The 12,546-nt window shown below is 31.6% G+C and overlaps 1 protein-coding gene across 1 annotated transcript in view; it reads left to right on the forward strand.

Moving 5' to 3' along the window:
- Positions 1-12,546, forward strand: part of LOC117178659 (cytochrome P450 4C1-like) — a 166,991-nt gene that overhangs the window by 38,617 nt on the left and 115,828 nt on the right. The window contains exons 5-8 of the mRNA XM_033370083.1: positions 8,507-8,677; positions 8,793-8,899; positions 9,005-9,095; positions 12,227-12,412. Of these exons, the coding sequence (XP_033225974.1) occupies positions 8,507-8,677; positions 8,793-8,899; positions 9,005-9,095; positions 12,227-12,412 (555 nt within the window). The remainder of the gene's footprint in view (positions 1-8,506; positions 8,678-8,792; positions 8,900-9,004; positions 9,096-12,226; positions 12,413-12,546) is intronic.

Genomic DNA, 12,546 nt, shown 5'->3' on the forward strand with positions numbered 1-12,546 from the left:
AAAGTAAAAATCGAGAACAGTAGAAAAAGCCTAACAAATGCGTCAATTACTTGGCATACAGCAATGGTAAAAATGTATTAGTTTACAAAACTGTGGAACAATATTTGAACATTGTTTTAAGAATCGAAGCTTTTTTAGTCCCTGGCAGATCGAAGAAACCGAATGGAGCCTCTACAAAGTACCCGTAAAGACCCCATTCGTTTCCTTTTTTAAAAAACTAAAAAAAAACAGCAAGATCAACTTTTAAACTGTTGAAATTCGGATTCTACATTAAATTTTTTATTGGAAACTCACGGAGTAATTTTAATACTTTTGTTTTCAGCGATAAAAAGTTAAAAAATATAAAAGACCTATAACGCCTGTTGACTGCTATTTACAGACGATGCGTTTGAAGTGCAGCAGTCAACAGGCGTTATACGTCTTATGTGTTTTTAAACTTTTTACCGTTGCAAAAAAAAAACTATTGCGATTCTTCCGTGACCTTCTATAGGGAATTATAACGTATAATTCGAATTTTAACAATTTTAAACTTGATTTTGCTTTTTTTCCGAGTTTTTTTTTTAAAAAAGGAGCCGAATGGGGACCCACCCGGTAACAAGCGTTGAATTCAGAAAAATTAAGAATTTGTATTCCTACGAATACGTGGTTTTTCCTCCGTCTAAAAATCCCCCAACGGGTACAGAAAAAGTGCAAATCCTATTCCTCTCAATCGACTTAGTAAAATTTAACGAAAGCATTTATTAACCTATTCTTCATTATTAAATCTTTTTATATCTTATAAATTCGAAAAATATTCAAATTTATATTTATTTATATTTTGATAATTTATTTAAACGTCTTAATAATGCAACAAAGAAATCTATGCAAATGTGTGAATTTAAATAATTTTAACTCTAGAGAGGCAGAGTTGAATTGGTGAAAATTATAATTTCAAAATGTACATTCCACATGAAGGAATTAAAAGAACTTATTACACATATTTTGTGAACTTATTAGAAGGAATTAAATAAAATCAAAATATAACCACTTCTCAGGAATAAAAAATATCTCTGTGAGGTGCGTTACCGGTACAATTTGAAGGAATTAAATATTTTTAAAACACGTTCTCTTTGGGAGAATAGAAAACTGTGTGGCGGTCGCTATGGAAATAAAAGTGAATAAGTTTAGGAGGTATCTTATTCTTATTGTGGCATTTTAGGCAGATGGAAAAATCGCGCATTCAAAATAATAGAATAATCTTCACTTTTGCGCTGAAATCTGAAAATATTAATTTTCTCTATTCTACGCTTATTACCGGGCAATGGGGTCTTTAAAAGAATTCCCTTGAGGAGAATATATGAAAAATCTTATAGGACATTTACAGCATTTACTGACAGTATGACTCGAAAAATAAAACAGAATCAAGTAAAAAATTCACGAAAATTGAAACGGATTTTCAAGCTTTTTCCACTGTCAATAAAAAAGATTGAAGAAAAACAGTTATAATCATGATCAAGTATTTATCTGTTTTATTCTTCAATAACTTTTCAGCATTCCGAGTGAAAATAATTAAAGCAAATTCTAAATAAAAATATTATTTTAGGTACAAATATATCAACATAACCTCAAATCTGAAAGAAGTTACTGCTGATTTATCATTTCAAGTTGATATAAATTAAATTTTGCATTCAAATGTCGATAGTTGATATTTTATTTAAAATGTTTATGAGGGGGGGAAATTGAAGAATTTATTATTTAGACAATAAGAGTTCAAAATATTGACGATACTTACATGTTCAGAAACATTAATGTAGCCACTATGTGTTTACACTTCTGACTGGATCCAGCTTTACACGAACCCTGCATTTTTTCGACAGCACTATTAATCAATAAGGTTCCCGTTATTTCGTGTGAAGCACTTTTTAAATTCGAAGTTTGCAAACAAATTGCAATAATGGAAACTAAAGTTTCATTTTCTACATCTTTTCCGCAAAATAAAAGGTGTCCTGCATGTAAAATCCGTTCTCTTTCTACGAAGTTTCTACATGCTTCAAGACTAATTTTAAATGTTTTTACATGAATCTTATTTGAAATCTACCTCCTGTCGCCGGCCATATTGCTTTTTCCGCTAGTGACGCCCTTAAGATTTCAGATCCCAATAGACTGATAGCCATGCTCAAAGAATGACTAACAAGTTCTATGTACCGGACGCGGAATACAAACAATTTATCTCGAGAACAGTTTTCAGTGTTTTAATTTTTTTAGGTTATGAATGGAATGCGACCTCGCCGACTCATATTACCTTCAAATTTGAACTCAGCGACCATGAAAACATGTAACCGCTTTGCTTTCGAATTTTCATTCGAATTTGTTTGATTAATTATTTGGTTCATTTCTTGTATGTGAACTTGTGATTGTTCATTTAGAGTTTCTAGGTCATGCGAGGCGCTATTTTATACATTTTTTATTATTTGAGTTTGATTTACGATTTTTTTGGCCATTAATTTATTATCCCAAAATATCGTGTCAAATCCTTGATTGATAAAGATTAAGTCATGGTTATCGAGAGTAGCAAAAAGGGATTATTTTTGAAAACTGAATTTCAAAGTTTTACGTGTCGATTCCCAGGATCAATTTCCAAGTCTCATGGTAGAGCTTGGTTGTACCGAGGTTTTCAGCGAAAATTGTAGTGTCTCCAAGATCCTTAATTTGGAAATCATCCTGGATTCTGAAGATTAATAGGGCCAGGAATACGATCTTCATGGTACCTAAACCAAGTAGTAGTATATTTTTAATTTGTTCGCATGGATTCTTGGTCGTTCGTTGTTAATGAGGACCACATAATTATTATTGATTTCCATGCCAATGATAGTAGCAAGTCCTTTCCAGTCTGCCAATAACTTCCCAGTTTTATTGTTCTAGAATAATACTGAATTACCAATTTTAAAAATTTTCTGAGGAATAACAATTTTCACATCTTGGAACCTTTGTATTTTTCTTTTGGCTTTTTAATTCTTTCGCGAGCCCGCCGTATGTATTTCTCGTGCCTTCCTTTCCAAAGTCCAACTAACTCAGGGTATTTAAGGCTTAGAGTGTTGGCAAGTAGTGAGAATAAGTTTGCATCAATTCCAAATTTTAAGTGAAAGGGTGAAATTCGGTCCTTCATGGATTATCGTGTTATAGGCCACGCAAATGAACTTTAGCGTGTCATCCTATTCGATGTGGTGGTCAGCCATTGCGATCCGAATGAAGTCTTATACTGTAGCTTGTGCTCTTTCGAACGCTTACTTGCTAAGGGTGGACTGTTGTGGTTTTGATGTGTTTAATTCTAAAAAGACTCTCAAAATTTTGAATTAATTCTGAGACAAAATCTTATCTCTGGTCTGTTAAGATGTTCTTTGGGAAACCAAGGGTGTTGATATAATAGACGAAGAGTCCTTCAATAATTGATTCCGATAGGGCATTTTTAAAGAGAATTTAAATTAGGTATTTTGTTAGCATATCATAAATCGACAGAATGTAATTGTTCTTTCTAGCTGTGACGGGTAGTGGTCCAAAAATTTCTATCGCGATTTTATCGTTGGGGTTTTTTGGCGTATCGGAAATGATCGCTTCGGCCCTTTCACTAACTCGTTGTAATTTTTGAATTTGGCATGTATGACACCTCTTGATATAATCGATAATTTCTAATTCTATGTTGACCCATGTTCCTAGTTCTATTGTCCGGGCTATCGATTTGTTCTCGCCGAAGTATTGAGACATCATTGAGCCATGACATTCTCCAATGATCTAGTCGCGTTCTTTGCGAGTTAGTTCTTTTGTTGCTTTGAAACATGTGTGAACTTTAAGATTCGGATATATACAACAAAAGAAAGAAATTAGGATTTTGTGCTTGATTCGTTCGGTAGTTGTTATTGTTGGGTTGTCGAAATTTAGGCGTAACATTTTCATTTATCTCTCGATAGTCTGTTGTGCGAGTTGGATCAAGATTTGCAGCCACCTTTTCCTGTTATATTCACGTAGCTTGTTTTCATTGCGGTCAAGATTTGCACGTTCTTTTGATATTCATTTCCAAAGTTTGCCTTGAGCGTTAGGTTTTTCCGTTTCACGTGTTTTGATTCGAGATTCCCTGAATAACTGTTGCAGACTCAGCCTGCAAAACTTCTTGTGGGTTTGAAATTTGAGGATCGCGCCCGTCATTTTCTTCGATGTATTTGATTTCGGGCAGTTCGACTTCTAAGTCGAGGTCATACACATCGAGTGCTTGGTGAGTATTATCATGAGTGATTGGAATGATGATTGAGAGAGCGTCAGCCGCTATATTTTTAGAACGTTTTTTATATTCTAGCTTATACTCGTATTCCTCTAGAAGAAATCGCTATTGCATTAATCTGGAAGATGGATCTTTCACGTTGAATAACCATGTGAGTGATTGCTGATCGGTGAAACTTATAAATTTACGTCATAATAGATATTGTCAAAGGCGTCTGACGGCTCAAACTATTGCCAATAGTTATTTCTGAATCATTGTACAATTCTGTTCATGATCATTTAAAACTCTTGAAATGTAGCAACGAGGATGCCCTTCTTGAGATAGGATTGCGCCTAGGTAAACGTTTGAGGCGTTAGTTGTAAGCGAGAATTGTTTACTGTAATCGGGATAACGTATGGGTGGTGCTTGGTATAGGGATTCTTTCAATCTTTCGAATGCTTTCGGGCATTTGTCTGTCCAAATGAATTCTGTAGAGATTTTTGTAAGTTCGGTTAAAGGTTTCGCGACGGTCCAATAGTTTTTAAAAAAATTTTCGATAATATCCCGAAAGTCCTAAAAAGGATCTAACCTCCTTCAAGTTCCTAGGTTTTTAGAATTTTGAAACGGAAGATAGTTTTATCGAGTTAAGTTTGACTCCATCCTTTGAAATAATATGTCCTAGATATTCTAGCTCAGGCCATCAGTATTCGCACTTATCTGGCTGTAGCTTAAGTCCAGTTTGACGCAGGCGTGGATCCAGAGAAAGGCTTTGGGGGGGGCACAATAATTGTCCTCTCCCCTCCACTCTCGAAGGGGAGGTTAATAATAATTGTAGTTATTCTTCGCCCGGTTCAAATCCGGGCTGAGGCAGATTTTTTCTTGTGCTTAAAAAATTATTTATATGAGAAAATCGTTTTAACGAATCAAACGTTTATTATTTATAAATGAGCGCTATCATTTTCAATGTCTTAAATTGAAGAATAAATCAAAAATTTTATGAATTTTCAAAAATTATATCATTTCAAGCAATTTTAAGTTGAAAACATTAAAAACTGAGAGATTAACATTTTTTATCGAACACATTTTAAATTAGAAGTTAAATTATTTTAATTTCGAATCTTTGCAAATGAATAATTGTTCAATTGTTATTTATACATAGAATTTTTCTAATTCTAAATCTTCTAAAACATTTTATAAAAGTATATTTTCTTACTAAAAAATCACTTAAAATATTTCCAGATACCTCCAAAAAAAGCATGATCTCGGAATGTTTTAAAATGCCTAAAAACCTAACAAATTTTGGATTAAAATCTTTAACAATTTACAATTTCTTTTAAATTTGTTGGAAACTTTACATTATTATTTGTACAGTTTTAGAAATTTTAAAAAATATTTAAAAATATTCTATTTAAATTAATTTTTTAAAACAAAAAATTATTGCCAATTTTGTAAGGAATCTAAATACATTTTTTTATATTTTGAAACCTTTCAAAATGCTTGAAAAGCTTCGAGATTTTTTATTTGAAATCTTAGAAAATCTACATTATATTTAAAATGTTTTTAAATCCTTTAAAGATTCAACTTATTTTTGAACATGTTCGAAACTTCTAAATATCTCTTAAGCTTATTCCTATTTTTCTCAAATTCATAACTATTTAATTGTTATTTATTTATCAAAATTTGCTATTGTTATGAAATATTCCTAAATATTCTGCTGAAATTAATTTTTCGAAATAAAAAAATCATTTAGAATTTTACCAGGAATCTTAAGACAATTTTTTTACTATATTAAAACTTTTCATAATCCTTAAAAGGTTCACAATTTTAATTTAAAAAATTAGAAGTATTTCCTCAACTTACTCACATTTCTTCTAAATAAATACAATTTTGTCTGTTATTCACACATCAAAATTCAACATTTTCACTTATAAATAAAGTTTTTTCGAACAGAACCATAAAATTAACATTGTGACGTTCTAAGTTTTAGTTTAGGTCTCTGAAATTCTAACGATTCAAGGCTTTCTGTTTAAAACAATTTAATTTTGATTTGTTTAGTTTTTAATGTTCCCTTTTAAATAAACACTCAAACATTGCTGACTATCAAAAAATTGCTCTTTTTTTAATGAAAAATGTTTAAATTGAAAAGGTTAAAAATGGTTTATTTTCTACTGAAACAACAGAATGCTTTTAAAGTTATAGTCGGAAGTTTACGTTTGATTAACTACTGAGGCTTTTGAATTGAAGTAGTTCAATTTTTAACGTCAAAATCTGTTAATAGTCTTAATTTTAACTGATTTCGAATCGCCCCATAAAATCATTAATTAGTGTTTAATTTCGAATACACGAACTACAGTTCAATTTTAAAATTCATTACTTACTTTATATTTACAGTAGATCAACTTAAATAATTTTTGTCAAAAAATTTCAATCGAAAAAGCTTTTAATCTTTTATTGAGTAAGCCGTCAACACTGCACTTGAAAATACTTTAAATGGAAAATGTACCCTTAAAAATGAAAACCTAAAATGGAAAATTATTATGGCAAAAGATTTTAGATTTACACATTGTAAACTTAATGATCACTTCACGTTTTAAAATAATTCCCCGTGATTTTCCAGTTTCCCGGTCCAGCGGTCACCCTGAATCATGATATTTCAGAACCTAATTTCTTTTTTCTCGAATGATAATACATATTTCGTGCTTGGTGTCTTGACAATTTTCCATTAAAGAATCAATTGAAATAATATATATATATATTTAAATAATTCTGACATTTTTCCATTTTTTAAAGGCACAATCTTCTGATTTTTAAGTCTTATTTTTTTTTTAATGTATGCAATCACTAGTTGATTTTCACAGTTCTTTAGTTCTTGGTATCAGCTTGAACTTTTGGTATCATAACGGCAAACATTTCCTTTTTATAACGAAGACAAGAATCAAGAATCTTGAACAAAATTATTTTCAAAAAACTAAAGTCGCCTTAAAATAGCCAGAATACAGAAATAAAATATTTACCATTATTGATTGTTGTAAAACGTAATCGCGTAAATCTCGCAATCAGCTGAGTTCGCTCCCTGTTCAACTTAAATGGTTATTCACAATAATGATGTCTCATACATCCATGAGAGAATTCGAGACCCTGATTGGCTGCGAGAATTACATGGTTGGGAATCTACATTGGCTGTCAGGCTCTTTTGCCGCATGTGGATACGACGCAAGAGTGACAGCGCCTGTGTTGGGAATACATTGTAACATTGATATACGTTACGAGAGTATCTGTACGTAACTACATGATATAAAATGGGCGCTACATTTGAAAAATACACGCTGATAATTGATGTTTTCTCTATAACCGTATTGTCCATCATTCGCTTGAACATTGTGGAAGCGTTTTTGAGTCCAAAGGCCATTTGTTTGCACTCGAAGTGTCTTTTTCCGAAACATAATGGATTTGTTCTTTTTCAAGCTTGATTTTTATGAACTGGTATTGGAATTCCTGTGTGCTCATTATTTTTGCTTCAGAGGAATCTTTGGAAATGGGTACCGTTATTTCATATTTGTCAATTCGAAAAATGGAATCAGGAATATGTAGGTTGTCTAGAAATTCTACATGTGAAAACGATTTTTTACGGATAATTTGATTAATTTAATCTGATTTCGCGGAAAGAAAATACCGTCATCGATCAGATCGCGCGGGTACCCGTCAAGTCGTAATTTATCATACGATAGATTGTACTTGTATTTTTGGAAAAAGAAAAGTCCCATAGTCCCATCTTCAGGCGTCGGAAAGTTATTCTTAACTATGTTGAGATGTAATTTATGGCTAGGTATTCTTAAGTGAAATTGGAATGTGATGTATGGTTCTCATTTCCCATTTGGAACTTTCTTTCTTGGGGTTGTAGGGTAAACTCAGTCGAAATGAAAGATTATTTTAATAAATCTATTGAACGTGTCTTCTAATAAGGTCTAAAACTTTTGTTGAAAAGCTTTTTTTTTTAATTTTTAATTATTTTTGAGATAGGCTTGAAAATCATGGTTTTCTGGGGACTTACTGGTTTTCACCATGAAAATCAAATTTGCTCCAATTTTCACTATGATTTTCGTAATCAGGGCGTCAAATTGACACTTGAAGAGTGTTACATCGTATGAAATATTTTAAAAGAAAATAGAATAATATTTTTTAATTGTTATAACATGAAGTTCTTTCATTAGTTAAAAGTCCAAATAAAATATTATTTCTCTAATTTTCTTCTATAAAATGTAAATAATGTTCTAGCTGTCATACTCGTACTCACAGGAATAATTTTAACTGTAATTGTATCATCAAAAGAACTCAAAAATTGGTACAACAGAAGAAAAATATTGATCAAATTTGCGAAGACACTTCCTGGCCCACCAACACTTCCACTAATTGGAAATGCCTTTCAGTTTTCTTGCAGTCCTGAAGGTAGATAGAAATTTTTTTTTAAAAGTGCCAAATACGACATATGTATCAAGATAAGCATTTGGCTTGTGTAGTTATGAAATTAATGTTTACAATGGGATTTGAAAATTGATTACAGATATTTTAAATAAAATTGTACAAGTTGCTTCGTCATACGATGTCCCGTTTCGTTTCTGGTTGGGTCCGAAATTATTTGTGGGAATAACAGATCCACACGATTATCAGGTTTGATATATTTGTTTAAATACAATAAAATTTGTATTGTTTTAAAATATGTATTTAAAAGCTAAAAACCGTGCTTTCAAAATATTCTTGATCTGTTTGTTTTAGATTATCCTTGGAAGCTCCAAAGCTTCTCACAAGGATCCTGTCTATAGATTCATGGAGCCATTCATCGGAAAAGGACTCGTCAGCGGTTCAGGTTTATTATTACTTATTCTATCATTATTCTTTCATGATAATTATGATACAAATATTATCAATAATGAAAATAAATATGTAATAAATATGTAATAAATATGTAGTAGGATATCTCTGGTAAAAGTTTTGGATAGGAATTCATTACGAGCCAATCAGAACTATTGCTAATCATTCCGATATCTGTATTTGAGCCAATGCGAATCAATCGAAACCAATCTAAAAAAATTTGAGTCTCGTTTGTTGAAAAAGGCTTGAAAATTAATCCGACTTAATAGAAAACTTGTATGCGAGGCTTCTATACAAATGATTGAGTCAGATTAATTTTTAATTATTAATTAATTAATTTTTTTCAATAATTTTTTTTAATTAATTTATTCTTAATGATTGAGTCGGATTAATTTTTAAGCGTTTTCATCAAACGAGATTTAAAACTTTTTTTCAGATTGGTTCAAATTGATTTGCATTGGCTCGGATAGAGGAAACAGAATGATTTGGAATAGTTCTGCTTGGCACGGAATAAGTCGCTATCCCAACGATTTACCAGGGATATTACTTCTCTACTAAAAAAATGAGGTGCAGTTCCGAAAAGTACTTATCTCCTATTGATTCGAAACTACGTATATCCACGTATTTTGACTCGCTCATTACAAAAAGTTCTAACAAGTGTATTTTTCCAAAACACTAGGAGTTTAGTACTTTTCGAAGCTTCTTCCAAAGTACTTACATCCGTTTGACTTGAAACTAGGTACACTCACGTATTTTGACTCTCTGATTACGAAAATAAGAGTGAAAATACTTCTCGCAGAGGGCGGGAGGGCACCCCTATTATTAAGCCTACATAAGTCTCGTGAAAGGAATCCATAACTAGTCATAGAAATAATTTTTGTCAAACCCCTGCCGCTGAAGTTTGGTATCTTCCCGCTGTAAACGGGGGTCTGTGAGACCCAAGGTTTTTTTATTTGTTGAAGTGGTAGGGAAATTCTGAAAAATATATTTAACATAATTAAACCTTCTACTTTATGGATCAGTTGAACAGGAAAAGGAAAAAAAATCAACACAAATTATTACATATAAACAAGTTAAAATAGGAATCATGCATGATATCGAAATCAAAGATACAATAAATGGAAATATGCTATTGCAAAAAGGAACGCCTAATTTTCATGCGAATTTTTAATGCAAAATAGTTACCTATGAAAAGAGTACTGTTTGATAGAAAACACACAAATTCCTTTGCTTGTATGTACATTTATTTATAAAAAAGTCGTGAAAGGTAAAAAATGACTTAAAAATATGACTTTGCTTTCATCTCCGCCAAAGTAGTCTACTTGTGTTCGGGGACGAAGAAACTCGCCTTGAGGTTCAACTATTCACTGTGATCGTTCAACTAGCACTAAAACGTTGTCTCTTCGCTTGGACCTTTCTTCAGTTTCAGAGTAACCAACGCAGTAAATTTCGTCCGGGTCTCACAGACCCTCGTTTACAGTGCGAAGGATAATATAGATCTCATACCTTCTCTTGCTCACGTTGCGTGAAGGAACTTTTATTTAAAGCTTTTTCTACATCTTTAATATTTAATTAAATAAACGCAAAAGTATAAATTGTATAGTTTTTGGAGAGTTTTTACCTTGAAAATCAAGTTTGCGGGAATTTTCACTACCATGCTTTTAATCAGCGAGTCAAAATACATCGGTATACAAAGTTAAATAAAAATCAGGAATCGTCAGAAATTATCAAAACTTCTGACGACTTCGGAACATCCTGACCATTCTTGATGAGTCTGTCTATTTCTGAAGATATGTTAATTCACAATCTGCCAGGTAGCTCATCGACTACAACTACAGGTAGGCTAACCGAAAAGGATAAAAAATTTAAAAAAAAAGTTTTTTATTGATTTATATATACAGATTCAAAAGTTATAAATTCGGAATCTTCGAGTTTCGATGATTTCAGATACCTATAATTGCTAATAAATTTGGAATGAGGATAAATATAATGTATCCTGTAAAGAGGAAGAGATATGTGAGATCAAACAAAAATGTCAGATTCACCTTTAGAGACATTTATATTAATATTAAGAATTATATATAATTAAAAAGATAATGTGAATAAATAAATATAAATCATTAACATAAATAACCTGGGAAGTACAAAAGGGATTAGGTTTCATTGCATTCTATTTTTCGACCCCTCATAAAAGAATTGTCCTTTTTACTGAAGCTCTGACGATTTCTAAACATTTTCTCATGAATTTTGAACTTTCCTGAGGATTTCTGTTGAGAAAAGTGTTTAAAAATGGTTAGAAGTCCTGACTTTTTGTCGTGATTCCTGACATTTTTGAGTAGAGTTTAATCAAGAGCAGACCCAAAAATAAAGCAGAAAGACAAAAGATATTAACCAATTTGAAAAAAAAGAAAAGATGTTTTTTCGTCCTCTCCAAAAAAGTGTTATACTACGGAATTAGTTTTTTTTTTATTTTCTTAACATGGAGTATGGAGATCCACAGCAACTCAAAACTCTAAATCTTTTTGCCAATAAGACGTTATTCATTCAGTCAACTATTCAAGATTTAAAAAATTAAATTCTCGTATTTTATTTTCTTCGCAATAAGCTAACCTTTTTATTTCTCAATACGTAAACGATTACTCAAGATACGTCACACGTCTGATTTGTCTAAACTCTTTAAAACTTGTCTACAATGGAATACGTTCTCTGACGCACGACGCTATCAGAACGGTCCATGCATTTGCTAACACAGGATCTTGTATAGATCGAGCGCAAGCGTTGCGTGATATCCTATTATACATAGACAGGACCTTACAGGGTAATTAAACAGGTCACACACGTATCAGTAGTCGGACAATTATTTATTTCATTATAATCAATTAGTTATAGTACTATAGAAGTCAAATCACATGGCAGATATTAGCATTTAGTTTGTAGCCTATTTTTGAGAATTTGCAAAATTTAATCCTTCTTTATATACGGTGACCGAAAAGAGACGTCCGACTTCAGAATGATTGGCCGACCAACGGTACATTTATTTTCAATACATTCTCCATACTACACATTGCTTCGTAACAATATAATAGCACTGTTTAATCATATCTGTAAAATTATATTTTATTTCAGGACCTACTCACAGGGATCATAGAAAGATGATAATGCCTATGCTGAGCAACAAAGCGCTTTTGCTCTTTGTTAATTATTTTGATAACCATAGTCGATATTGCGCAGATCTGTTGGAGAAAAAAAATAATTCTGGAGAATTTGACATTTTACCATTCATGACTAATTGTACTATAGATATAATTTTTGGTAAACAAATAATCTTTGATACTAAAATTATATTCAGGGCGTTAATAATGAATTTCACTGATAGAATCATTTCAGTGTATACAATTCCATGTGTATATATATATATATATATATATATGTGTGTGTGTGTGTTT

Source organism: Belonocnema kinseyi, chromosome 8 (assembly GCF_010883055.1).
Source record: "Belonocnema kinseyi isolate 2016_QV_RU_SX_M_011 chromosome 8, B_treatae_v1, whole genome shotgun sequence".
NCBI lineage: Eukaryota > Metazoa > Arthropoda > Insecta > Hymenoptera > Cynipidae > Belonocnema > Belonocnema kinseyi.